The sequence below is a fragment of the Vigna radiata genome, chromosome 10 (genome assembly GCF_000741045.1).
Source record: "Vigna radiata var. radiata cultivar VC1973A chromosome 10, Vradiata_ver6, whole genome shotgun sequence".
Taxonomy (NCBI): Eukaryota; Viridiplantae; Streptophyta; class Magnoliopsida; order Fabales; family Fabaceae; genus Vigna; species Vigna radiata.
The window spans coordinates 11,685,994-11,712,039 of record NC_028360.1 but is presented as its reverse complement, the minus strand read 5'-3'; the positions used below and the strand labels follow the sequence as shown (position 1 = coordinate 11,712,039).

Sequence of the window (26,046 nt, the reverse complement as noted above, 5' to 3'; positions counted from 1 at the left end):
ATATTCAAAAACTTCACGGCGTTAACTGCATTTAACAGAAATGCTTTTACTGATTCAAATTGATAAAATTAGGGACCTAATTGATCACTTCAAAAATTGGAGGACCCAATTGAAACAAACCTCCAAATATAGGGACCTTCGAACCTATTAAACCTATTTTTGTTTTATTATGTGATTGATCGATGCATAGTAGTGTTTATGATTATTATTATTGATTGTGGAGATATAGTGTTCAAATGTTGTCAAAAAAAATTATCTAATTATCATTATCCAATCTAAAATTATTTCCTCTCGTTAAATTCTCTATCATGCATTCCAAATTAGCCATTTTATAAATGTTTGCTAATATTTAAGCTATATATATTGTTTTTGGTTGAAACATCCGAATTGATATCTCTTTTTAGACGGATAAAACAACTTAAAAGAAAATCTTCCAAAAAATTTAAAAGTTGGATGATGTCAAGAAATTGATTATAGTGTATTTTTACAAATTCCTTTTGCTGCAGTTTGAGCAATATTAGCATTGCCCTAATGATTTGGAAAATCCATTTTTAAACTTTATTATTGACATTAAATTGAACAATAAGTTGTTTGATAGCGTTATACTAAAATTAATTATACTAATCAATTTTTCATCATGTTTCATAAGTTTTTGGAAATATTCTTTAACAATATTTTCCATCACTGAATTCCGTCTTCTTGCTTCCATCTCTTTAAACTTATCTCTATAATAATTGAACAAATAAAAAAGTCAAAGCAAAATAGGCCAAACTTAAAATATTGAAATCTGAATAACACATACTAGAAATTTTAAATTTAAATTCATAAATTAATACGTAGTCATTGTGACGTAACTTTGACATAAATCTTAGGTAATTTTGGATACACAAAGTTTTACTAAACTCACGTTTAAATTAACCATGCTATTGAGAGATTATTTTTGTTTCTTTTTAAACAAATTTATATTTGATATGAATTAATTGTTTAAGAATAACTCTTTTTGTACAATATTTTATCGTGCTGTGTGTTTTTTTATGTTTTATCTTTTTTACTATACCAGTAAAATAAAAGTTAAACGATGATATTCATGACGAAGATACTACATATTGATTTCTTAGCTTTCAGTAATTATCTTTTATAAGAGTTTGATTGTTTTTAATTCTTTTTGTTAGCTTGGTTCATTTATATATTTTATTTTGTTTCATAAATTTTATAATATTTTATTTAACAATTTTATATTATTAAATAAGATTTTATAAATTAAAGCCTTAATAGAATGGGAAATGAATAAAAGAAATTACATTATTTTTTCATATTTTTTTCATGCACATTTAATGAGAGCCTTATTTTTTTAAATATTTTTTCATGGTCTTTATCTTGGATTAAGAAGATAAAGGATATTTGAATGTGATAATTGTTTATTAAAATAAAATAAAAACTAGGTAAGGACATGTTTGGGGGATGATATCGGACAATACAGTGGATAACACGTCTGCGCAACGAATTAAGTGATGTGCTTTTGTTGACAAGCAATGATTTTGTGAAAAGGAATTATCATTGCTTGTCGAAAAGTTGTGACAACCAAATTTTATTGTTTGGTAGCAAAAAGTAATTGCAAGCTCTGATCTTTGATTACTTCAAATTTCAGAAAACCCCTAATCAGTGGAAAATTTTTCTTCTTTTGGTTAAAAGGTATAAACTTTAATCTTTGTTTTTCATATGAATGGAATGTAAATAATTTTCTATTCATTTCATTTTATGGGGGTGGATTATATTAAGATTATGAAATAGTTGTATATCTAAAAAGGGTAGTACAGATAATAATTAGTAATAAACTCTTTTTAGTCTCTCTTGTTCAAAATCTAGGCGTTACTTTATATGGCATTCTAATCAAAATCTAAACACTTTTCATCTTCTCTATGCAATTCCAAATTTTAGCAACAATGGCAGTAAAAGACAAAAAGCCAAACAAAATGCATCTCTCATGTGTCAACCTCATCTACTAACTAGTAAAAATTAATTACTACCAGACCATAGTACTTTCCTAATTACCATGTTTCTTTTGCCTCTAAAGTCATCTCAAAATTTATCTTAACTCCTTTGAGATTCCTCGGAATTTGTTGGTTCCTGTTCCGAGATTTGGACCCATCTTTTTATATTCTGTTGTGTTGTGATTCTCATAAAGAAAAGTGGCAATCCAGTGGATTCCATCATCACTGTTACTGATAATATTCTAATCAAGTTGAATCAGAAAGAAAGGCTTAGCTTTGCATGGTGAAATCAGAGATGGCGGAGAGTGAAGTGGAGGTGATTCACTCATGGTCTGCTCCAAGATCCCTCAGTACCAGTCTCATGTATTCTTTTGCTCAGGTGTCTCTCTCTCACTCTCACCTTTTTTCTTGCCAATGTATTTTGTTGGGTGCAAACAAGGAATTAACATATTGCATAATTTTACCTTTTTTTTTGTTTAAATTTTTCATCATGATTTGTCCAGTGGTTGTAGCAGACTTTATATGATAAGAAAACGATGTTGTAGTTTGATGATGTTTTCTTTTGATGATGACGGTGATGACAAGTTCTTGTTATTATTCTTTTGATTTTGTCAGTTTCAACAAATGTGTACCTAGTATTCTGCTGATAGATTAATGATTCCATTAATTGATTGAAATCGTGCTTTGTTATTGATGATTACTCGAGAATCCTGTTCCTGATTAAGGTGTTTTCATTTGTGCTACGCAGAGGGATGACATAGAAGTGCTTGATGAGCCTCTCTATGCAAATTTCCTTAGAGTAACAGGTCTTGATAGACCGTATAGAGAGGAGCTACTCTCAAAAATGGTATATCTGTCACAAAATGCCCTCCTTCATTACCTCTCCTCTAATCGTCTTGTAGTTGGTGCTGAGAACTAGGTTGATTTGATTATGCTTTTATTAAATTATTCTCAGCACTTTAACTTATCTCTGTTCACTCAATCATTGTTCTGTCAGCCTGGTATATTTAAAATGACTGTCTATAGTGATGATAAACAATTTTTTTGTTTGTTTGGTGGGGAAAATGATGCTTTATTAAATGTAGAGGGTGTTTCGTAGAATGTGAGAATTCTGAAAAATATAAGCATCTCTGATCTAGAGTGGAAGTATAAAAGTAGCTTCAAGTTCTTTATGGTCATTTTTTCTTAATTGAGTTCTGAAGATTCTGCCTTCAGCAAGCTCTACATACTGAACTCTAAAATTAACTTGCAATGCTTCTTCAGCTATCATTTATTATAATTATCCTGTGTGTCTCTTGTAGTGTCCTCTTCCCATGCTTCATATTGAAAATTGTTGGTGTTTCAAATGTAACAGGAATCTGATGGAAATAAGGTCACTACTGACATAATTTTTGGTCCAGGAAGGAAGAAATATAGATTCTGCAAGGTAAACAATGTATCTTTTGAGATACGCATTTTCTAAAAAAATGTATAAATAGAAGAACATTATGACCATTTACTTCAATGACAGGAGGTATTGTACTATTAACTTTATATTCCTGTGTCTCATTCTAATTTTGTGATGGGGTAACTCTGCACAAAGTCAAAGAAACTGAAGCAGAAGCTTCAATTGTTACAAAAAGTCTACATCTTTTGCTGTTATGCTCTAAATTATGCAAGTAGTTTAGTTGGCTAGGAATTGGTTTTGGTCTAGGAAGGTCCCACAACTGGCATGTGTCCAAATAAATCAACACGAGTCTGTTTGAGGAGGTGGAAGGAAGCTGATTCATTGATCCAGATGAAAATACCCATAATAATTAGTTTATGTTGAGCCTTAGCTGTGTTATCAAAACCAAGTTTGTTTTCTTCTACTTCATTATTTATCTTTTGCTGTTTTCAGCATATATCAAAGCAACGCTTACAAGGTTTGACTGGTGATCTAATGAAGAAAGGAAAGCACTTCATTCTGATAAGAAATCCTCTTGATATATTGGTAAAATGTCTTTCATTTATTACTTGTTTGTCACTAAAATAATAGCCAGTTCTGCATGTTCTTGTCATATGCATATGTAGTGTTGGTCCAAAAGCATAAAGATCTATCATAAATCTACTTTAAAAAGAGTTGGCTTGTGAAAAAGCCTATGAGCTTTGTGTTTCATTAATAATGCATACAGGGTGTTGCAAATATTTTATCAAATTTTATGGTATTTTGTGGTTATTTATGTCTATGGCTACTGCGTGATAGTTCTTGTGTGCTTCACTCAATTGTGTATGTTCAGCCATCCTTTGATAAGGTTGTCCCTCCATCTTTCTATGAGTTGGGTTTGGCAGAGCTGGTTTGTATATACAATGAACTTCGTGAGACTGGAAAGGCACCACCTGTTATTGATGCTGCAGAACTTCAACAAGATCCTGAGGTATTATCTGAGCTTTCTGAACATGCTTGATTGGTTTTTGTTTAGTTGGAAGACTAGATAATAATATTTACAAACTAACTTCAAATATGGCTTTAAATATTATTTTGTAATTATCTTGCATTAGTCTCATGATCTTGTTGATTTGCAGGCTACCCTACGTGGTCTCTGTGATGATCTGGAGATTCCCTTTCAACCTGCTATGCTCAAGTATGTAGATTTCTTTTACCCTTTACATAAATTCCCCCAACAAAGTTAAAATCACTGAGAGGAAGTCAAGGGGGATGAGTTTATCACTAAAGCTACATTAATGCACCCAAAAAATAGGCCGTGCTACTTTATGAATTCCTTTTAAATTATGTTCATTGGAGTTTTGGTCATTTTTCTTTGGAAACTGGAAACTTTTGTTAAGGCATTGATCAAGTTGCCATTTAGCGTTCAAACAAAACAATATTGCAGTTATTCTTATTCTGCAACAATACATTCTAGGTGGGAAGCAGGTCCAAAGGAAATAGATGGCTTGTGGGCCCCTTGGTGGTACAAGACTGTGCATAAATCTACTGGTTTTGAGAAACCTAGAAAGTATCCAGAGGTATTTGGTTGTTTTTATCATGTTCTATTAGTCTTTTATGGAGAATCCATGATGTTATTTTGTTTGAGTTATTATTAGTATTTGGATGTTGTTTGCTCCATTGCTAATTGCCATTTTTTTACCTAATAACAGAGATTAGATTTGAAATTGGGTGCTCATTATGAACTTATGTTTGTTCTTGCTTTTCCCATAAAAATTTTGGAGGATACAAAATTTAAGACAAGGTTATTTTTCAAGTGTAAAGGGGTGAGGTACCTTGACTGGCATAGGTGACAAAAACCATGACTATAGTTAAGCTGTAAAGTTTAAACTTCTTTTCAGCCATTTCCTTTTTCTCTGTACAATTTGTTGGAACAAAGTCTACCCCTGTATAAGATGCTTCGGCGTCATGTGAAGAAAAAATCATCTCTTCTGAGCTCTCCTTTACCTACTCCCGATCTTCCTGTTCCTGCAAATGAGAAATTGCTTGCTTGGGTTGGTGACGAGATTGTACCTCGTGATAGTGCTAAGGTAATTAGTTGTATGGCAATTAAAAGGTTCAGATTTATGTGATTGATGTACAGATTCTCAGGGTTTGAAAATATTACCCTGTGATCTATCAGGTTTCTGTATTTGATTCAGTAGTCCAAGGAGGTGACTCGGTTTGGGAGGGACTTCGGGTGTATAATGGAAAGATATTTAAGCTTGAGGAGCATCTAGACAGGTGATGTCACAAAACTAAGAAATTGAATAGTTTATATGTTATGCTATAACATTATTCCAATAATGTTCTATCTGATCAGTTGATTACATAACTCAATAGTAATGCAATAAATTGAATGATTATAGGTAATGCAATAATTGAAATACTCATGATATGTCATCTTGCATTTCTTGTTTCTTATAGGTTATTTGATTCAGCAAAGGCTTTAGCTTTTGAAAATGTTCCTAATCGGGATGAGGTGAGTCTTACATGCATTCAGTTCATCTATCTAGCATGTGTCAGTTGAAACACTCTTTGCTAGTTATCCCGATAGGCTTTTTGTCAGATGATTCTGTTTTTCTTTTAAAAGCTATGTGCTAATTGCTATTTTTTCAGTTATCATCATGATGAATGTTCAAAAAATTGCAGATAAAGGAAGCAATTTTCAGAACTTTGATTAGGAATGGCATGTTTGACAATTCACACATACGGCTTTCCCTAACACGAGGGAAAAAGGTTTTACTATCTCTCACTTATCATTTCAGCGAGCTAAATAATTTCTTAAAGATAATAATTCGTCAAATTTTGTTTCATCACCATTCACATGGCAGTGCTCAGCATTATATGGGAGCAGGTTCATAATTTTAATAATATATTAGTATATGAACAAAGATGAGATAAATTGTATTAAAGTTCCTTTCTATGGAGCATTCTTGTTTTAACTAAAGTAGAAAGAATATTCTGTTTACCCAGGTTTCTTCTGGGATGAGCCCAGCATTCAATCTTTATGGCTGTACATTAATTGGTAACTTCCTATCCCTTTGCCAAATAAGTAACATTATTATACTCCTGAACAGTTTTTATATACCAATTTCTGCATTATTGAGCGAATTGAAGTTTTCAAATTGACCTATGACAGTTTGTATATGATTTTTGTAATGTTAAAAGGGATTTTAGAAGGGGATCAAGTCAAGTATTTCCCCATGAGGTGCTCTAAGTTAAAAGTACAGAAGTAAGAAAAACATGATAGAGAATAGAAAACTGACAAAAAGAATGAAATGAATAATGAAAATATTAGACTACTAATAGCAGATCGAACACAATCTTAAAGTGACTGGTCAATACAAAAATTAAAGAAGGGAAAAAAGAGCTTGCATAGGTGAGTTTTATATTTGTTATGTCTCCAACATGCATTTTACTTCCATGGTGTTGTTTACCCTATAAAATATGAAAACATTGTGGTTCATTTATGGAGAATACAAAAGGACATTTTAGTGTGTTTCCATGTATAGTTTACCTTGTCTATCACTGCTTTTTGAAATGGTTAATCATTTTATACTATATTGGTTCTTTTTAATATATGCAGTGCTTGCTGAATGGAAACCCCCAGTGTATGATAATACCCGTGGTATAGCTCTTGTAACTGCTACAACACGCCGTAATTCACCAAATGTAAGTTTCTGCTTGTATACTTATTTATTATCATGGTTTTCTTTCATTTTATACATTGGAGAACATTTGAATGACTTGGTTTTCCATCAGAGAGTTTTATTCTTTCCCCCCAAAAAATATAAGCATTGGATAATATAGATAGAAAAAAAGAGAGGTGCTTAACAAAAGCTATAATCATATGGAAATTTTGACAAGTGCATAAACAGGATGAAAGAAGGACAAAATAAGTAGAAAATATAAAGATGTGTTGTGGTGTTATCACTAAATACATTACCTATTCCTGGTTTGTGCTGGCAAAGAAAGACCTACAAAATATTTAATGCTATTTAGTTGAAGAGCTTAATGCCATTGTAATTATTATTATTATGGGTAGCTTTATACTGTCATATAAAAGAATGAGATCCATTCAACCTTTAATGTTCTGTTTGATCTAAACCTTAGTTTAATCAATTGACTTTGTTCCATCCCCTTTTCTTTATTTTTATTTTTTTTACCAGAACTTGGATTCAAAGATTCATCACAATAATCTTCTCAATAACATACTTGCAAAGGTATTTTCCTGTTCTTCTCAAGATTGTTTAAAAGTAGCGTTCAACCAAAATGCGCTAATTACTGTTATTAGTAGTAGATGATTTCTAGTTGTAACAATTATGGTTGTTAAGTTAGTTTAACATGGTAATCCTTGTTTTATTATCATTATTATGGAGTATTTTGGATAATGTTGTATCATAAAACGAAAATGAGTTATGTTTATTTACTAATATCCTTATTTCTAGCATCTTGTCTTACTAATATCCTGTCTTAGTGATATATCTTACTTCATTACTAAAATATTATTCTTGGCCTAGTGCAGATTGAAGGCAATAATGCAAAAGCAGATGACGCAATCATGCTTGACCAAGATGGTTATTTGTCAGAAACCAATGCAACTAACATTGTATGTCCTCAAATTTACCCTTACTGTCAAAGAACTCTTTATTTTCATTGTACTAGGTAGCAACCAACACAGATATTTCTTGGAGTCAAAGCTTTGGACTACTAATCTACACAAAACTATATTGTTTTAAAAAGAGTGAGCATGGATAACTTTGACTTGTGCCAATGAAAATTTAGTAAACTCAGTGTATGGCTCGTAAGATGTGAAATCACATCCTTTTATGATGTGAGATGCAGCAGATACGTTGTTGGTTTGTCATCACCTTGCAGTGTTCAGGGAAACAAAATCCTGTTCAAGACCCCCTTTTTGAGAAGGATCACAGGGTTTTGTTTTTGCAACAAGGTTTATTTGCAACATAGATAGTACAGGATCTAATTTCTGGAACACTTCAACTCATTTATTGTTCTTCTGTCTGCAGTTCGTGGTTAAAAAAGGCCGTGTTTTGACACCTCATGCCGATTACTGTCTTCCTGGCATTACTCGTGCAACTGTAAGCTGTGTACAATCATCCTGTTGTTTTTAAACCAATTTCTGTATACATTGTAACATTTATGTTGGGAGTGAAGTATCAGATGACACCTGATACCAGTTTCAGCTACAAGAAGTGCTTTTATTCAGCATCTGATTTTGTTTATCAGAGTGCCATTGTGTTGGCAAATAATAACTTGTTTTTGGTAGGAAATGGAGTAGAACACTAGAAAAGTTTAGGTTTGTAATTCATTCTAAGTTATGCTTATCAATGAAGTGTACTTTGGCATTGATTGGACTGTTCTGGTTTGCAATTTTAGGTGATGGACCTTGTTGTGAAAGAACAGTTAATCTTAGAGGAGCGCAGAATCAGCTTGTCAGAAGTTCATACTGCAGATGAGGTTCCCGTATACAATTTCAAAATACATTTCTAAACAAAAATTGCTATAAAATATTAAGGATTAACTTATGAAAATAAAAAGACCATACACTGACACTATAAATAGTTTTACTCCATCATCTAGTCATAAACTACCATGGTAAGTTTATTTCCTTCACAGTAACTATTTTAAATTAGAAAATATATACTCAGTTCATTAATATTCAACTCTCAACTTCTACTGTTATAAGTATCTTATACTGTTCTAATCATTTTCTTATTTGATAATTTTATATTAATGTATTATTTTTAACATATAAATTATTTCTGCAAAAATTGTACGATTATACATATATATTATGTTGAGTTATATAGCTAGAAGACTATCTTGCAGGTCTGGACAACTGGAACAATGGGAGAACTGAGCCCAGTAAGTTCCAGTTATATACCTTTTCAATTGAATCTGACCATACATTTAAGGATTAAATATGTTCTTAGTCTTTAAATCTTAGTATGAAATCAGAATTTGTCTAAACTTTGATACATTTTATTCTTTAAATTTTAAAACTGAATGTACATGTCTTTTTAATGCAATGATACGTGTTAAAAGTTAAAATAATTGAGTTAAAAAGATTATATTTATTTAATTTTAAAATTTGAAGACGTATGAAAGTTTGGAGACTAAAAACATATTTAACTTTGGCAGAATGAGTTCTATGGAATGAGATTAAAATTTATTGGATTTTTCTTTAGGTTGTGAAGGTTGATGGTCGCATAATTGGCAATGGAGAAGTTGGAGCAATCACTAGAAGATTGCAGGCTGCATATAAAAAGTTGACAGAAGGGTCTGGTATACCTATACCAAACTATGTTAAGACTTGAAAAGGTTTAGCATCTTTTCCTCCTTTTCTCTTAAAAGAAAAAGAATAATAATACTTTGATAACATTTTAATATTATCTACGTATTATTTTCTGATTGTTTTAAAATTATTCTACAATTAATAATAATAATCATAAACATCACCATAAACTAATCAGACAATGATACGTAAATGATGTTAAAATATTGTCAAAAAATATTACGAAAGTATCGTTATCTTAAAAAAAATTTAGACTTTTTTGGTCTTAAAATTTTTCATAATCCCTTTTTTCTCTTCATCTCTTGTAGATTGCAGTTGTAAGCGACAGGAAAATGCTGCTGCACATTGCGAAAAGCTACATATATGGAAGCATTTTCCCCTCAGAAAAAAAAAATGGCTTTTCTGGTATTCAATAAATTAGCAAAAAACAAACTCTTTTTTTCTTTGGAGGGAATTAAAAAGTTCGTTGTTCCATTAGAGCTTGTTAAGGTTGAGTTTGGTTTCGAGTTAACTTTTTCTTAATCATTGACTAGTCAACATGGTTTTAGCTAAATGATAGGAAGTTCGATTTCACTTGTAGAATTGATTATGAATTCAAAATTGACTGAGTTGAATCAATATTAATAAATAAAATAAGTCTTTATATATTAAAATTTATTTTTAAGGAAGTTCATGTGAAAAGAAAAATCTTTCATAAATTCAAATTAACTTGTACATAATTTAATTTTAGCATATGATTTATGAAACAAGTTTTTTTTGTATAGAAAATGATATTTTAACACCAATTTTTTAACACAATTTTGACGTTGCACACGTGTCAAAATGTGGTTGGACGATTTCAAATTAAAAAAAAAAACTTTGGTTTTTCTCTTTCAAATATGTTCTTGTCTCAGTTTTTTTTAATTTGAAATCATCCAACCACATTTTGACACGTGTGCAGTGTCAAAATAGTGTCAAAAATTGGTGTTAAAATATGATTTTTTTTTTTATACACATTTCATTGGACTCAGAATAGACACAAAAATATTGTTTTAAGCAAAACGTTATTTATTGTACTTCATTAATTTTTTTTGTATTATTATTATTAGTAGTAGTATTAGTATAAAAGAAATAATCAATTTGTGGTGAAAAGCTTTTGAAATGAAGTTATAGAATTGGGTGAATTTTGACGAGTTCTCTTCTTATTACTTGTAAATTATGATAAACATAAAATTGTGGGGATCCTTATTGTTAACAAGATAGTTTGATTAGTAACTGATCTATTTTATTAGTTTATTCTATCTTTTATGTAATTGGAAAGGCTATTGCCTATTCGATAACAAGACTTTTTATTTAAATATACTTAGATGAACAATGTCTTTAAGACATTAAAAAATATAAAAAGTGGAATTATTTAACTATTTTTTTATTAAATGTATTAAAAGTATAGATACTAATAAGAAAAGTAGAGACTAGATTATACATATAAGAAATTGAAAATGATATATTGGTATACTTTTTTCATCTCAAATTTAATTCCTAACACTAAATAATAAAGTTGTAATAAATTATTCTAATGACATGACATACCTTATAAACAGTGATTATATATGACACTTGGATGGATCCTTTGCATTGAGCCTAAGTTTGTTTTTTCACATATCTTATTTTTTTCATTTTATTTTTAAAGGAAAAAAAAAAGTAAAAACAAACTTATTATTTCTACTTATTTATTACTTATTGTATTCCACTTTTGAAAAAGAAAAAAACAAAGTAACTCTTTTCAGACTCAGGTCACAATTAAATGTCAGTTTTATAGTATGATATTTGCTATATACGACCTTTTATTTTTTTCTCATGAATATTTTTTATATGCAATGTTTGAAATATAAAAATTTGAATAGGTATATCTTAATTTTCTTTTCAAATTTTGATAATCTAACTAATTCAAGTGTTCTAATTTTTATTTTTTTTAGAAATGTATGTATAATTTTTTTAAATAACATAAATAAACATGAAAGAAAATATTCTATTCTATTTTTTTATTGATTTTGATTTTAATAATTACATATTTGAAAATTTTAGTTTTAATTTAATTATCAATAAATTAAAAGAAGGAATTACAATAATTTAAATAAATACGAGTAATTTATTCATAATTATAATTATATTAAATTATATTCTTTATTAATGATAATAGTAATACGTATATTTTGAATATATTATATTAGCTTTCCAAACTATTGGTTACCACTCCCTACAACAATAAAGAATTCTTTAAAAAAACTAATTACATGTGAATATATATTAACGTACATGAAAAGAAAGAAAGTCAGTAAAGAAGATAACTTTTTTTATTATATTTGAATGTATTATTGCAAACGTGTATTTAAATAAGTTATAAAAAAAGATTAGATTTGACTTTAGAAATAGACATTTGTGTTAAGAATTTTAAAAGTAGACTAATATCATAAAAAAAAAAATTCCATTTTTACAAACAATTATTGTAAAGGGTGTTGATACAATGACACGCATTCGTGTCAATTACATTCAAATAACACTGTTTTGTAACGAGTGATGGTAGTTTTAAAAGAAAAAAAAAACATTGTCATTTGAGTATAATCGACATGTGTACGTATCATTGTACCGGTACCCTTATTTAATACTTGTATGTATTTTGGTTTACTTTTATTAAAGTTCTTTCTTCTTGACCTATCATTTCATTAATTAAACCTATATAAACACTCTAATTTTGAAAGATGTTTTTAGGTAGATTAATAGATTAAGTTAAAATTTCAAAATATTTCAGATGAAACCTAAAATAGAGTCTATGAAAAATAATGGATCATGCATGTATCATTAATTTGTTTAAAAGATATTTTTGGAGCTATTCTATTTACAAGTGTCCAAATAATAATTATTAAAGAAATAAGAAAATTATAATAACATATGTGTCGGAAGATGAATTATTTAAATTGTAAAGTATTATGAATTTTGAAGTTTTTTCTATTACGATTTTATCTTTAAATAACATTTTAAAAAATGAAAAGAATAATATAATATTAGGTGTTTTTATTTTAAATTCTTGTCAAGTAATTAGAATAATAATTGATAAAGAATGTAGGAAAAAAATACATGGATTTCTAAAACAAAAGTATAAAGACATTGCACTCTATCTGTATTGCCTGCAGATAGTACAAAGATCAAAATGAAAGGAATAAGAATCTATAAGCATGGCAGCTTTAATTTATGAGAGCAAGAAGAATGAGTTTAAATTAAATCAAACAAGTTATTCATAAAGTACTTTAAATTCGACATAAGTGAATTTTGTAAAAACATAACTTGTTAAAATATTGAATTTTTGAACCAAAATTAAGTTATGTCTTGTTTTAAACTTCTTCATTTATTAGACAAATTACAATATATTTATAAATATAAGACTTAAACTGAGAGTTAAATTTTTAACTCAAACAAATGTTAGAAAATATGTGCAAGTTTAATTTATCAACAAAACACTGATAAAGCAATGGAAATAGAAAGAATTTGAGTATTTTTCGTGGATTTGATAATGCTGTCGCGTCATGGAATTGGAGCTTCGGGCCCAACAGAGTTTGGGCTACAATAATTGAACTTTTCTGAAAAGCCTCATTATTACACAGCAAGAAAGAATATGTTTGGGCCAGCCTCAACTATTTTTATTCTCTTTTGGCTGATTGTGATGAACATTCATTCAAATGAGATCAGAATATACCAACCATCTCATGCATCTATCACTCAAAACTAGAGACATTAACTAATAATATATGAAGATATTGTTGGAGTGCAAACAAAGTTCCACATTGAATAAAAGTAGAGTTGGACAAGAGTTTATCCATATATAAATACCTTCATTGATAAAAAGTTTTTTAAAATAATACCAAAAGCAAACCTTCAAAATTTAGTCTAAAACAGATAATATGTTAAAACGATAGATTAATGTATCTTTAATTTTATACCGTGTTTTACTTTCTCATTCTCATTTCTATTTGATATGAGACTTAAACTCACTCTTAAATTCTCAACAGACATTGCTTGTGTTTGAAAGAAAAGGAGTATATGGTACTTTTTATCTGGTATGGTTGTTTGTTAAGAAGTGGAGACACATTGATTAATAAGAAAAGAGGAAGTTTGATGTGGACCAATTCAGTGCATAATAGCATTCACTTCAATTATTAGAGTCTTTCTCCACTTTTATGTCATTTCCAGTTATGGGGTGATTGTCATCGTTCTAATAAATAGCTTTATGTCTTTTTACTTTATTCTATTGTATTTTCTATCACACAAACAAAAGAAAGAAAGTCACTATCTTCTGTCTCTCTGCTACTTCTCTATAACTCTCTCTCTCTCACTCTCAGTATGAGTATACGCTGCAAATCAAACACTTGCAACTCTTTTTGTTTCTTTCCCATTTTCCTCAAAGCTGCAACCCAACCCTATTCTCTCTGTCTTTGTATAAACGGTTCTTAACACCACTTTTTCCATTCAAAAACTTTAGGACTTGTAAACCTGCATTTTCTCAAGTTAATTGGTCTCCAAAATAACATTTTGTGAAGTTTAAGACAGACAGAGTGGAAAGGAACAAAATGACTATGTTTTGTGAGATGTTGGTAGTGGTTTAATTTCGAAAAGATTAAAATTTGATGTTTAATGGGTTGGAATATATGTAGTGAATGTTGGGGAGGAAGAGAACAGGAAGAAGAAGACAAATAGGTGTTAGAGTTGGAATCTTCCAAAAGACAAGCCTGGAGAGTTTCATGAACAACCAATGAATTGTTATTATAATATGTATATTTTGGTGGAGTTTACAAAGAGCCTCGTTGGTACCATTGATTTAGAATCTGACATTTAAAAATAGGAGACTGGACCTAACATATATTGCAAAGGACAGTAAAATCTGCAAAGGACATCAATCGCACTATCATCATCTTATCTTTTACCCTCTTATCCTGTGCTTTCCACTCTTTTTTCTTTAATCTTCCTATCAATAATAATACTCATTTTCTTCTGACACTACTTTATGCACAAAGTTCAAATGTGAATGAATTAGACTTCATGTGATCACTACATCTAGATCCTATCAAAATATCATGCTCAAGATTCTTCCATTTTATGAGACTCATTACAGAAGAAGCTACCGAGAACTCTCTGTATTATTACGCTTCAATTTAGAAACATCAAGAACAGTTTATGCATGCTTTGATTATTTCAGTATCACTTCTAACAACCCTTTTGAAAATTCTATTGATTTTCCTTCTGGGGTAAAAAAAAAATTAAAAAAAAATCACCCTTTATATGTAAGCATGTAAGTTGTCAATTGTGTTGAAAACTTTATAGTTTTTGTACTCTTGTTATGATGCTAATTGAGTCTGTGGAACGTAGCTATCATCATGAGTTTATGCAATGCAGTCACCATGATGATGGCTTCTTGACCCATACTTGATCTAGAACATGCTCTTATAACATTAGAAAAATGATGCATCTTTCGAAAAACATTCACTCGTGACATATCATCAATAAAACAAAAACTCATTGCACATAAAAGAATCTGAAACACATTGCACATAAGATTTTTAAGTGAATGAAGGAAGGGAAAAGGGTTTTATTTTACCCAAACATTATACTGTTTTTGTTGACTGAAATGATCACATTAGCAATTGCTAACACACAAATCACCCAGAATGAAAGAAAAGATTAACCACAAAAAGGTTTTATGCTCACTTTTCAACAATAGTTCAAACTATGTTTGTAACTTTACCATTTGAGTTATTCGATGACCCCACCACAACACAACTTTCTTTTTATTTATGTTTTTCACCTAGGAATTCGACTACGAATATAGTACAACTTGATGGGGCCATTGTTTTTTTACCTTCAATGCTCTAATCATTTGCATATTTTCAATAGTTATTAAAAAAATTATAGAGCCAGAAAGTGAAAAAAGAGTGCATGAAGAATGATCCCTATAATAACTCAGCTACTTTTCTGTAACAGCCACCATTAATCAATCACTTCCACTCTCTTATTTCTATTTCTTTTTCCTTTTCTCACTCTCTCTTCTTCTCCAGTCAACAGCTGTCATCATCATGCTCTGTTTCTGAAAATTATGTCAAAGTGCCATTTTTCAAAAACAATTCCTTGCGACAATAGAACAAACAAAAAGATTTGTGTATTAAATTTTTACAAAGTGAAGAAAAGAAAGTAGAAATATGTGATGAGTAATGTTTTAAGGATGTAAAAGTAAATAAATTATGGGATTTTCTTCAATTGTATTTATACTTTTTTAGTATTATATTATATTGGTGTCCCTTGTTAAAGAGTATAATGTTTCTAAACTTAAAGAGTAATGTAAAAAGAAATAAAATAACTTATGAATAGTTTTGAAACATAACTAGTTTAAATCAATAAAAGGAAAATATTTGGATTATGACAAAAGTGTCTATTTAATATGATAAAAGGAAAATGGTTGGATTGTGACAAAAGTAAAAGGTACAAAAGTTTCTCTTTTAAGTTGGATAACATTATAAAGACACGAAAAAGAAGACTGAAAAAAAAAAATTGAGGAATAAACAATGGAATTGATATCATTTAATATTTTAATTACAATAATGCAACATAAGACATCAATTTATCTGTAGATTGGTGGGTTGAGTTTAGTGATGATAAGGATGAAACATTGTTCTTCGTTCTGTAAGAGGGATCAATGAATCTACTTTGGATTTGGGCATTTTTATATAACTACATAACAAATATTACCATAATAGATTTGAAAGATGAATCTGTTTTATGTTTAGATATGAGAAATCGGATGTGACAAGCAAATGGTAAAATCTTTGGCTATCTCTTTTTTTATTCAAAGTTGCGAAGAGATATTCTGAAATTGAACTTGACAAATTGGGTTGTGAATGAGATTAAGATGGGCCTACAGCTATTAAAGCAAGGTAGTTGAATTGACTGAGCACTTAAATGTGTCTGAAGCAGAATACACTACGATCTTCCCCACCCAAAGTACAGAGAAAAGGATCAAAAAATAGAAGTAGCTACAATGTGAGAAGGAATAAACCAAAAACTTCCTCCAAGGACCCCACATCGATCAAGGTGCTTCAGTAGCTTAACAACAGTTGAACAGCCGTTGCAATAATTAGATACAACTTCAAAACAAAACAAAAAATAAAGCAAAGAAGAAACAAATATGATAAGGTCTTTATCAGGTTAAAAAAAATTGGGCTAAATTAGCTCAACTTCAGATCTTAATTCACCCTTTCACTCTTGTTGGATTCTGTTCAGCATTTCGTATACAGATGCAGCTATCTCGTCCACTGATCCAAGCTTGCAATCTTCTTCAACCTTCAACAACATTTTCAAAACATCAGCACTTAAAGAGACATAATGTTTTTTACAACATTGTTTTCACTTTGAAAGGTAGCACAAACCTTGACGTTGAGAGAATAGAGGACGATTTCCCCAGTTGTGGTAACGTTTAGGTGCAAGATTGTGAGACGCATGCCATGCAAACTAGATACTATTTTCAAGAGCTGCTTTGGTCGTTTCTTGGATCTTATTTTGAGATTTGCATGGCTCTCTACCATTGTCACTTCTATGTCAGCAATGCCAGACTGAACCTCGCCCTTTTGGTCGCTCATGGCTGCAGAGTTATCACAGCCACCACTGGCACTTGTTGAGTACTGAGGAAATGAGAAAAACTCAGAAAATGGTACATCAGGTTTCCCCTCTTTCTCTTTCTGAGCACCAAGAAATTGCAGCCTCTGCTCAAGCTCCTTCACAAAGTTTATAGCACCCCCAATAATAGATGCTTGATCACCCTGCATTCCCAATCAATCGAATCAAAACAGAAACACTTTAACCATTTTAAACAAGTAAAAAACAACGCAAACTAGCAGTGATGTTTAGGATGAAGTGAAAAGCAGAAGCAACTTCAAAACAAACTTAAAGACATTAAATTGAAGATTTCCCTTTGAAGAAAGTGAAAAGCAGAAGCATTTTTTGGTACCCTTTGGACGTAAGATTCAGGCATTAGAGCGCGAAGAACAGAGAGGTACTCGTTCATCTGCTTCCTTCTGTTGCGTTCTACAGCAATGTGGGTCATTCTCTGGTTCTCAATCTCTTCCTTATTCTTCCTGCTTTTGGTTCTGCGCCGTTTGGGGCGAGCTGGGGTGGAAACTGAAGTATCTAAGTTGTTCTGCGTGTTGCTGGTTTCTGAAGAAGGAGGATTTGATGCATTCATGGTGTGAGGCAACAAAGAGGGAGGAGAAGAGTTCCATTCTCCATGGGAGTAATTCTCTGTTTGGTTGTCAAGAAAAGTGACAGAAGCTTGGTCTTCTTTTTCAAGGGTGAAATCTCCATAACCCCAGTTTGCTGCAGCAGCTTCTAACATGTTGTTGTAGCTGTATAGGTCTTTGATTGCACAGCCAAACGGATCCTGGGGTTGGGGATACACTACTGCTTCTAGAGCCATGCCTCTCTCTCCCTCAGATAAACACATGCACAAAATTTTGATGTGGGTGCCCTGAAAGAAGAACAAGATGAAGAAGATGGAGATGGAAAATAGCAAGTTGCATGCTATTGAGAAGTGTTTTTGAGCTTTTAAAGGCCTCAAGACACAAAATGGACAGTGCTTTGCACGTGAAATAGAGAGAACACCTATGTCTTAGGACTTTACAGTAGCCAAAAACAAGAACAAAATAGGAGCAGACACTCCTATTTTCTCATGCATATTTTATTATACAATTAATTATAAACTATACACTTAAAATGTTAAATAAAATTTAAGTTTTTAATATATTTTAGAGACAATGACAGAGAAAAATTTAAAATGATGTATTTAAATAATGTGTATTCTTTGGGGTTGAAGTACAAACAATAAATACCTTTGTGTATCATATATATAGAAGCCAACACAAATTTGAATAAGAATAGGAACAATAAAGAATTTTTTTGGACAGCATGCAACAATAAGGATTAGAGTTTAGACTTCAGAGAGTACAAAACTTTGATATTATTTTTCAGAAACTTCCTCTTATAAGGTGAAGACTATACAGAAAATAATCATATATATATATATATATATATATATATATATAGAAATACATCATTAACCAAAGCTTTTTGATAAAATTTTAAAAAGAATAAATTTTTAAAATCTAAATTAATTTATATAGAAAATTGAGTGTAAAGTTATGTGTTTAACATTAAATAAAGATGGATGAGATTAAAAGCATATGTTTGGATTGTAAGTTATCTTATATAAATGAACTCAATACAGATGACAGATTAATCTTTATCTCCTCTCATTATTCTAATAATTTTCTTAACTTTTTATGCAAAATTGTTATAAAAATCATTACTTGTAAACTCTCCTACAAAACATCCCATAATTTCTAAACTTCAATATATTTCATGCCATTGTAATGTTTGCATTCAATAATTTTACAGAGGTGGTAGATTTAAATATTAAGATTCATGATTTTTTATTTATTTCTTGATATCTCTAACTATTCATATTAATTATACTTTTTTCATTTGTATTTTTTATTTTATTACTTACAATAAATTTTTAAAGATATAATAAAAAATTATTAAATATCTTATTGATATTATAAAATAACAATACAAATGCTATTTTTGTCAAAAATAACAGCAAATAAAAAAAAAGTCTTAAAACAATACTCCATGCTGAGAAAAGATATAAAAATATAAGTAAAATGTTTAACTCTTTTTAGATTATTTAATGATATTTTTTTTAAATATCTTAAATTTAATTAATGTTTAACTTTTATCTGTAAAATTGTAGCATGTAATCACGTTTGTACGTGTAATACTTGTTAGGTGAACAATACATTTTTATTTTTTATCTTATTACAAGATTTATGATAAAGATATTTTAAAATAAATATTAAAATATTAGTAAAAGTTTAATTAATTATGCATGTCTACGTAAAAAAAACTAAATTATAATTAGAATAGCTCAGGTGTCTTAGTCTTAATTAGCATTTGGAATCCAATCAAGAAAACTGATCACAAGAAAGCCTTATAGTTACTATTCACTGCATTGACTCTCCAACAGTTCAGACACAGATAGTTGCTTTATGGGGAAAATCAAATTTAAAAAAAAAAATAGGAAATCTAAAGAAATTATATAATATATTTGACCTTATTAAATATACTAATCAAGTGATTGATAATGAGTGAAAGATTATTTGTATTATTAATATATATGTACACACGTTTAAATAAAAGAAAATATAAAAGAAAATATTGATTAATTTAGCAGGTGTATTTTCATTAGTTAGTGTTTATACTATTTTCTGCATTACATCGAGGACTAATTAATTTGTTATTTTTTTTAAAGGACCATTTTAGAATAAGTGAACTTCAATCAAGATAAAGGATACAGTGTAAACCAAGTTTGAAAGGATTTTATCAAAATTTCATGTTTTATTTTAAACTTAAAATTAAAATGTTGTAAGATAAAATAAAACACACATTTAACTAGAAACGCATACAAGTATAGATTATTTCATTAATATTATCAATTTTGTATCTTATAAAACATATAGGTTAGTTTTTTATATTAACTTATAACTTATATTTTTTATTTTAAGTTGAATTATTTTATCATTCTCTCCTTTATTTTACATATAACATTGTTGTTATTAGCTAGCTATATGGTATATTTTTTAAAACATAACCTAACAATATAATTAGTTTGATTCGAAGTTTTATGTACATTTTAAATATCTTTTAAAATGTGTACATAAAATGTTAAGAATTGTACAACTTTTATTTATTTTTTATTTTATTTTAATATTGTAAAGCTGTTTATAATTGATTTATTTTTATAATACTTTCTTAATCACAATTTAATTATAATTAAATCATTAACTCTCAATACATCTCCTCGATGAGGGAAGGGAATAAATCCTTAAGACATTTGAATTTTCAATGTTCAACCAAACTTATTATTATCAATAATGTGTATACTATATTAATAAAAATGTTAGGTGGATGCTTTATTTTCATTTAACATTAAACCATTAATGTGAGAGAAAGAGACAAATAAGAAATTGTTTGTAGTGAATTAGTAAACAAGTACAAGGTACTGGTTAAAAATAAAATAACATTCTGTGGTATAATTTAAAAATTTAGCTTTTCAAGTAATTGAAAAATTTATTAAATTAATTAAAATAAATGAAAGAAAATAAAAATGGCACGTGAATATCCCTTGCTAAAATAAAGATTTTAATTTTACCTTGCTCTGATGGGTATCCTTCACTACAATGTTCCAACAACCCACCAAAATCGAAAAACGATTGAAGAGGATAAAGGGTGCGCGTGGGGGCCAAGGAGAGTTGAGAGCCTCAAATTCGGAGAAGTGTGAGACACGTAAAGCAGAGGAGCGTGAAGAAATTTGAAAGACAAAAAGAGAAAGGAGTTCGTGATTTGGTAATAAGACGGTCGGAAATAGGAGAAACAGAGCACAAACGCGAAAATGCAAAGAAGAAAAGAAAAGCTGATGCAGTCAGAGAGAGATTCTTGCATTGCAAAGCTGAGAGAAAAAGGGTTAAGAACTTTGTCCACACTTTCACCGTCAGAAACTTGCAGAGAATCCATGTGCTTCAAAACTAACGTGAACAAACAAATTTTCCAAAATACCAAAGGGATTCCATTTGCAAACTCATTTCAGCAAAATTCAGACTCAACATTTGCCCATTAAAAAAAAAAATCTTTTAACAATTATTTTTTGACAACGCATACATAATAGTTTGTGATGGATTCATTTCAAATATTTCTTTAAGAATAATAATATTATGACATATTTTTACATTCATTTGACACAGAATACAAGGATAAAATGATCCAAAAAAGTGTAAAATTTTGTAATTTTAGAAAAGAATAAAAAGTAAGTAAAGATAATGTCAAATGAATGTAAAATATTTAAGTGTGTCAGAATAATTTTTCTTTTTTTAAACATAAATTTAAGGAAAATGATATTTTGACACCAATTTTTTGACATCATTTTGACACTGCACACGTGTCAAAATATGGTTGGACGATTTCAAATTAAAAAAAAATGGTTTTTTTCTTCCAAATATGCCCTTATTTCAGCTTTTTTAATTTGAAATCGTCCAACCACGTTTTGACACGTGTGCAGTGTCAAAATAGTGTCAAAAATTGATGTCAAAATATCATTTTCCTAAATTTAAACAGATCAAACTAATAAAATGATGACACGTGTCCTATTGTTAAAAAATTGTTAAAAAAAATTCTCATGGTCCTATATTTATACTGTTGCTACAGATTTCAAGTTAAAAAACAGACATTTAATTATGAATGTATATTTTTTCTTTTTCAGGACACTAATGTCACCTTGCTTTATAGTACTACAATGTAACAGTATTATTAGTCATTCTTTTGATCCAAGTTATGCTCTGTTTTTTATTGTACCAGTTAGATTGTTTTCTTTTTCTGAAGGTTTTAAAGTTAAAACTTCGTGAATGTGATGGTTGAGAAATGACAAAGGTAGTTTTATAGATTGACTGAGCATAATGGTATATTGAAAAGATTGTAGAAGGCAAGCTATATTCAATAATGGGTTAAGACAATTTCTAAGGGTAAGAATACACTAGTTTTAAAACTTAATATATTTGGTTGAAACATTTGCACTAATATAATATAATATTTTAATAAGTCATAATTATATTGAATGTCTATATCATTCATTATTTTTAAATAAAGACATTCTTACCAACTTTTAACAAATGAACTATGCTCAGATTTTGAATTTCATCCATTACTTATTATTATATAATTTCTTTTTTAAAAATATATAACTACACTGAATATAAGATAAAAATTATACTTTTTCAAATATAAATAAATTATACCTATTATAAAAAATATAAATAAATATATAAAAGTAAAACATTAAATCACTTTTAATCATTTTTATGAATAAAAATGAAATTAACTAACTTATCAAATAAATATTTTTTCTCACACAAATTACAAGAAAATTTAAATTATCCCATAAAACTTAAAAGAATCTGTTTATCTTTGGTTTTTAAAAGACTTACTTTCAAACATGCTACAAAACATAAATAATCGAGAGTGAACTCGACATAAATACAAGCCTACGTCCTTAAAAAACTGAAAAACTATTCCTATATTCATTCAAACTTCATCTAAAATATCGGATGTAATTAAACTAGACAACTTATAACTATACAATTAGTATTTATCTTAACCCAATTAACATGTTTAAAACTCACCACATTACACTCGTATATGAAACTAAAATACCCTCACTATTTTTAAATATTAAAATTCTTTAGTACAAAAAAGTCAGATATTATTAGTCATGTGCTTTTTATATTTATTATCATTTATTTACACTAAATCTTTAATTTGAAAAACAACAAAAATAAAAACAATCGGAATTTTAAATCTGTTATAATTTTCATCCTCTAAATAATTATAGTAATAACAATAATTTTAATTATTTTAAAGAAAGGACTATAAAGAAACTTCATAGATTAAACAAACAAAATCTAAAATATAAAATATGTTAATTTTTAGGATAAAGATACTTAGACAACATTTTTTTGACAACATTTGAACATCATCATACGTGTCATTGTGTGATTGGTCCATGGTGGTGTCATTGTGTCATTTGGACCAATCACACAATGACACATATGATGATGTTCAAATATTGTCAGAAAAATGTTGTTTATGTATCATTACCCTTTGGACCAATCACTAATTTTTATGAAGTTTATTTAAAGAGAATGTATTGTTTTCTATTATACTTCTTTTTAAATAACTTTTATTTATAGTGATGCATCGTTTTTTGGTTTATATTTTTATTTTACAACTTGTTGTTTTGCAAATTTTTTAATTATCCTTTTACTTTTCAAGATTCAATATGTCTTTAATTTTTACATCATATTTAAATTCTATTTACATTTCAAATCTTTATTTTGCATGTTTATTGTTGCATGTTTTCTTTCTTTTTTTCATAATCGGTTTCATTTTTTTTCTAAATTCCAAATTTGTGATCTTTCAAAAATTATATTAGTGAAAATTGTGTCACACTACACTTTTGTTAGTCTTTGTACTTTCCGTCAAATAATTCTATTAACTTATTATATTAAATGTCTTTTTAGCAAAGTTTTTATATTATTTAAATTTATCAAAGTAAAAGTCATTTTTTATTTTATTAAGAAATGAATTTAAATCAATTCAATCTTATTTAATCAATTTGTACAAGAAAAGGTTTTGCATACTCAAAGGAACTTTTACATCAAACATTTCCATCTTAAATATAAAATTAAATATTTGTAAGCAGATTTATATTGATTTAATAATAGCAAGCAATATTATAAATTCAATAAATAATAAATTTTTTAAAATAAATTTTGAATGACATTGATATTATATTATAAAATAAATTTTAAATTTAACTTAACACAAAAATCGTCTTATCAAATAAAGTTTATATTTATTTATACACGATAAACTTTCAGTCTATTATTAAATCAGTAACCAAAAATAATTCTAGTTAAAATATAATAAAAGTATAATGAGCAACTTAATTATCATTCATAGTTATTAATAAAATTAAATTAAATATTATATGTTTTAGTAGGGGATCCGAGACCAAACACTCTTCAAGCTGACTCTCTTCCAAAATCTCTTTCTCAAGTCAGCAGGGCCACAATTAGAGTAAAGTATGTAAGATTTGATCAAATGTAAATATCTGGTTTAACATGTATCTATTTATAGACATTAGGCCTAATAATGGACATTAACTTCTTGTAACCGTTACACCTTATTCAATAAGATTCGCCCCTTATTGTAATCGTCACAACGTGTATGTTTCTTTTTCCACAATACTCGCTTATTAATGTTACTAATCATCCTTTGACGCCGTCTACACTCCTCCCATGACTGGTCGCCCCCTTCGGTCTTCGTTCTAACCGATCAATCAACCACCTCTCCCGACCACATATTCCACCTTCGTCCTCGACCGATTAGTCACTCACTTCTATCGAACATATATAATACACACTTTCAATTTTATAAATTAATTATATTAAATATTAATTAATACTCAACTTTATTAAAAATATGTTTTTAATTTATTATTGTATATAATTAATTAACAAAATTTGTTACATCAATAAAATCTAATAAAAACTTTCCCTTAATTACTACTTATTTTTCATTTTTTATAGTGTAGATAATTTTATTTTTGACTCGCTTTTCGTTTTTTTTCTTCTTCTCTTTCCATTTCCTGCCCAATCCAACCCCAGTTAAACACATTAACATTAAAAATAATTACAGATATAAAACCAGTTTTTGTTACTAAAACGCGTCATTCAAAATGGAATAGATAATTAATTAATCAGGCTATAATTAATGGTGATCATCATCATATAGAACCAATATGAAAATTGTAGACCCTACTGCCACGTACTCATTATAGATTGAATGGTTCAAAATTACTATTACATAATATAAGTTTGTTGTACAGAACCCTTTTCATCAACAACTAAATTTGTAAGATAAACTAAAGGAATAGTCCAAAACATTGACTATTATAATTACTATTACATCAATAATTTAACATTAATCATGTGTTAAGCATCTTGTCAGATGTGTGGATTATCATAATTATATTGATAATGTTGAAGATGCTTCTAACAAAGGATGCTGTAGCCAATAAGAAATTTCGCAACACATGTAGTATTCGTCACTTAAGTGGGACCTCTTTATTACTTTTCAATAATTGCACTTGTGTTAATTCCTATTAATTGGTGGATATAATTAACAACATCAATTAGAACTCAATCAGTACATTGTCGTGGTATTTCTCATCATAAAAAAAAGCAAGAAAAATAAAATAAAATAAAATTCATTAAATACACAAATGTAATCAATGTACTCAAACACGAACAATGTCATTTTGAACAATGTCCTCAGTAAAAAAAATTGTACCGTTTTGGTACTCAATCCAACCATTCTCATCCTTAAATAGGATTGAAGATACATTTTTTTCATCCCAAATATCTAAACATTTTATCGAGCCAGGGATTTCGGGACGGTGTAACACTAATATGATAAGATGACGATCCTTTGACAATACTTTTTGACAACATTTTTTATAACGGGACACATGTCATCATTCTATTGGTCTCTTTGAATTTATGTTTAAAAAAGTATTTAAAACGGACCAATCACAAGCTGTCACGTAT

At 28.8% G+C, this 26,046-nt stretch overlaps 2 protein-coding genes across 2 annotated transcripts; one reads left to right on the top strand and one right to left on the bottom strand.

Annotated features, from left to right (window-relative positions):
• Nucleotides 1–1,950: 1,950 nt before the first annotated feature.
• Nucleotides 1,951–10,148, top strand: LOC106775861 (branched-chain-amino-acid aminotransferase-like protein 2). Its single transcript, XM_014663085.2, has 20 exons — nucleotides 1,951–2,370; nucleotides 2,740–2,838; nucleotides 3,346–3,417; nucleotides 3,871–3,963; nucleotides 4,250–4,387; nucleotides 4,536–4,594; nucleotides 4,874–4,976; nucleotides 5,298–5,486; nucleotides 5,579–5,679; nucleotides 5,863–5,917; nucleotides 6,088–6,174; nucleotides 6,412–6,463; nucleotides 7,025–7,110; nucleotides 7,608–7,661; nucleotides 7,964–8,047; nucleotides 8,466–8,537; nucleotides 8,836–8,916; nucleotides 9,289–9,324; nucleotides 9,648–9,780; nucleotides 10,063–10,148. Exons 1-19 carry the CDS (start codon nucleotides 2,272–2,274, stop codon nucleotides 9,774–9,776), a joined length of 1,689 nt encoding a protein of 562 aa, XP_014518571.1. The 5' UTR covers nucleotides 1,951–2,271; the 3' UTR covers nucleotides 9,777–9,780; nucleotides 10,063–10,148.
• Nucleotides 10,149–16,698: 6,550 nt separating this feature from the next.
• LOC106775129 (transcription factor bHLH94) lies at nucleotides 16,699–18,424 on the bottom strand. The gene is made up of 3 exons (XM_014662190.2): nucleotides 17,781–18,424; nucleotides 17,203–17,592; nucleotides 16,699–17,116 (listed from the first exon to the last, which is right to left on the bottom strand). The coding sequence occupies exons 1-3, from the start codon at nucleotides 18,270–18,272 to the stop codon at nucleotides 17,033–17,035; spliced, it is 966 nt and encodes a 321-aa protein (XP_014517676.1). The 5' UTR covers nucleotides 18,273–18,424; the 3' UTR covers nucleotides 16,699–17,032.
• Nucleotides 18,425–26,046: the final 7,622 nt, after the last annotated feature.

Bases quoted from the DNA above. Each gene is read 5' to 3' on its own strand.
- LOC106775129 (XM_014662190.2), bottom strand. From the start codon at position 18,272: ATGTGTTTATCTGAGGGAGAGAGAGGCATGGCTCTAGAAGCAGTAGTG. The intron at 17,593-17,780 runs GTACCAAAAAAT...TTGGGAATGCAG, and splicing joins CTGAATCTTACGTCCAAAGG to GGTGATCAAGCATCTATTAT. The intron at 17,117-17,202 runs GTTTGTGCTACC...ATGTTGTTGAAG, and splicing joins TCTATTCTCTCAACGTCAAG to GTTGAAGAAGATTGCAAGCT.
- LOC106775861 (XM_014663085.2), top strand. From the start codon at position 2,272: ATGGTGAAATCAGAGATGGCGGAGAGTGAAGTGGAGGTGATTCACTCA. The intron at 6,175-6,411 runs GTTTTACTATCT...CTGTTTACCCAG, and splicing joins CCCTAACACGAGGGAAAAAG to GTTTCTTCTGGGATGAGCCC. The intron at 6,464-7,024 runs GTAACTTCCTAT...TAATATATGCAG, and splicing joins TTATGGCTGTACATTAATTG to TGCTTGCTGAATGGAAACCC.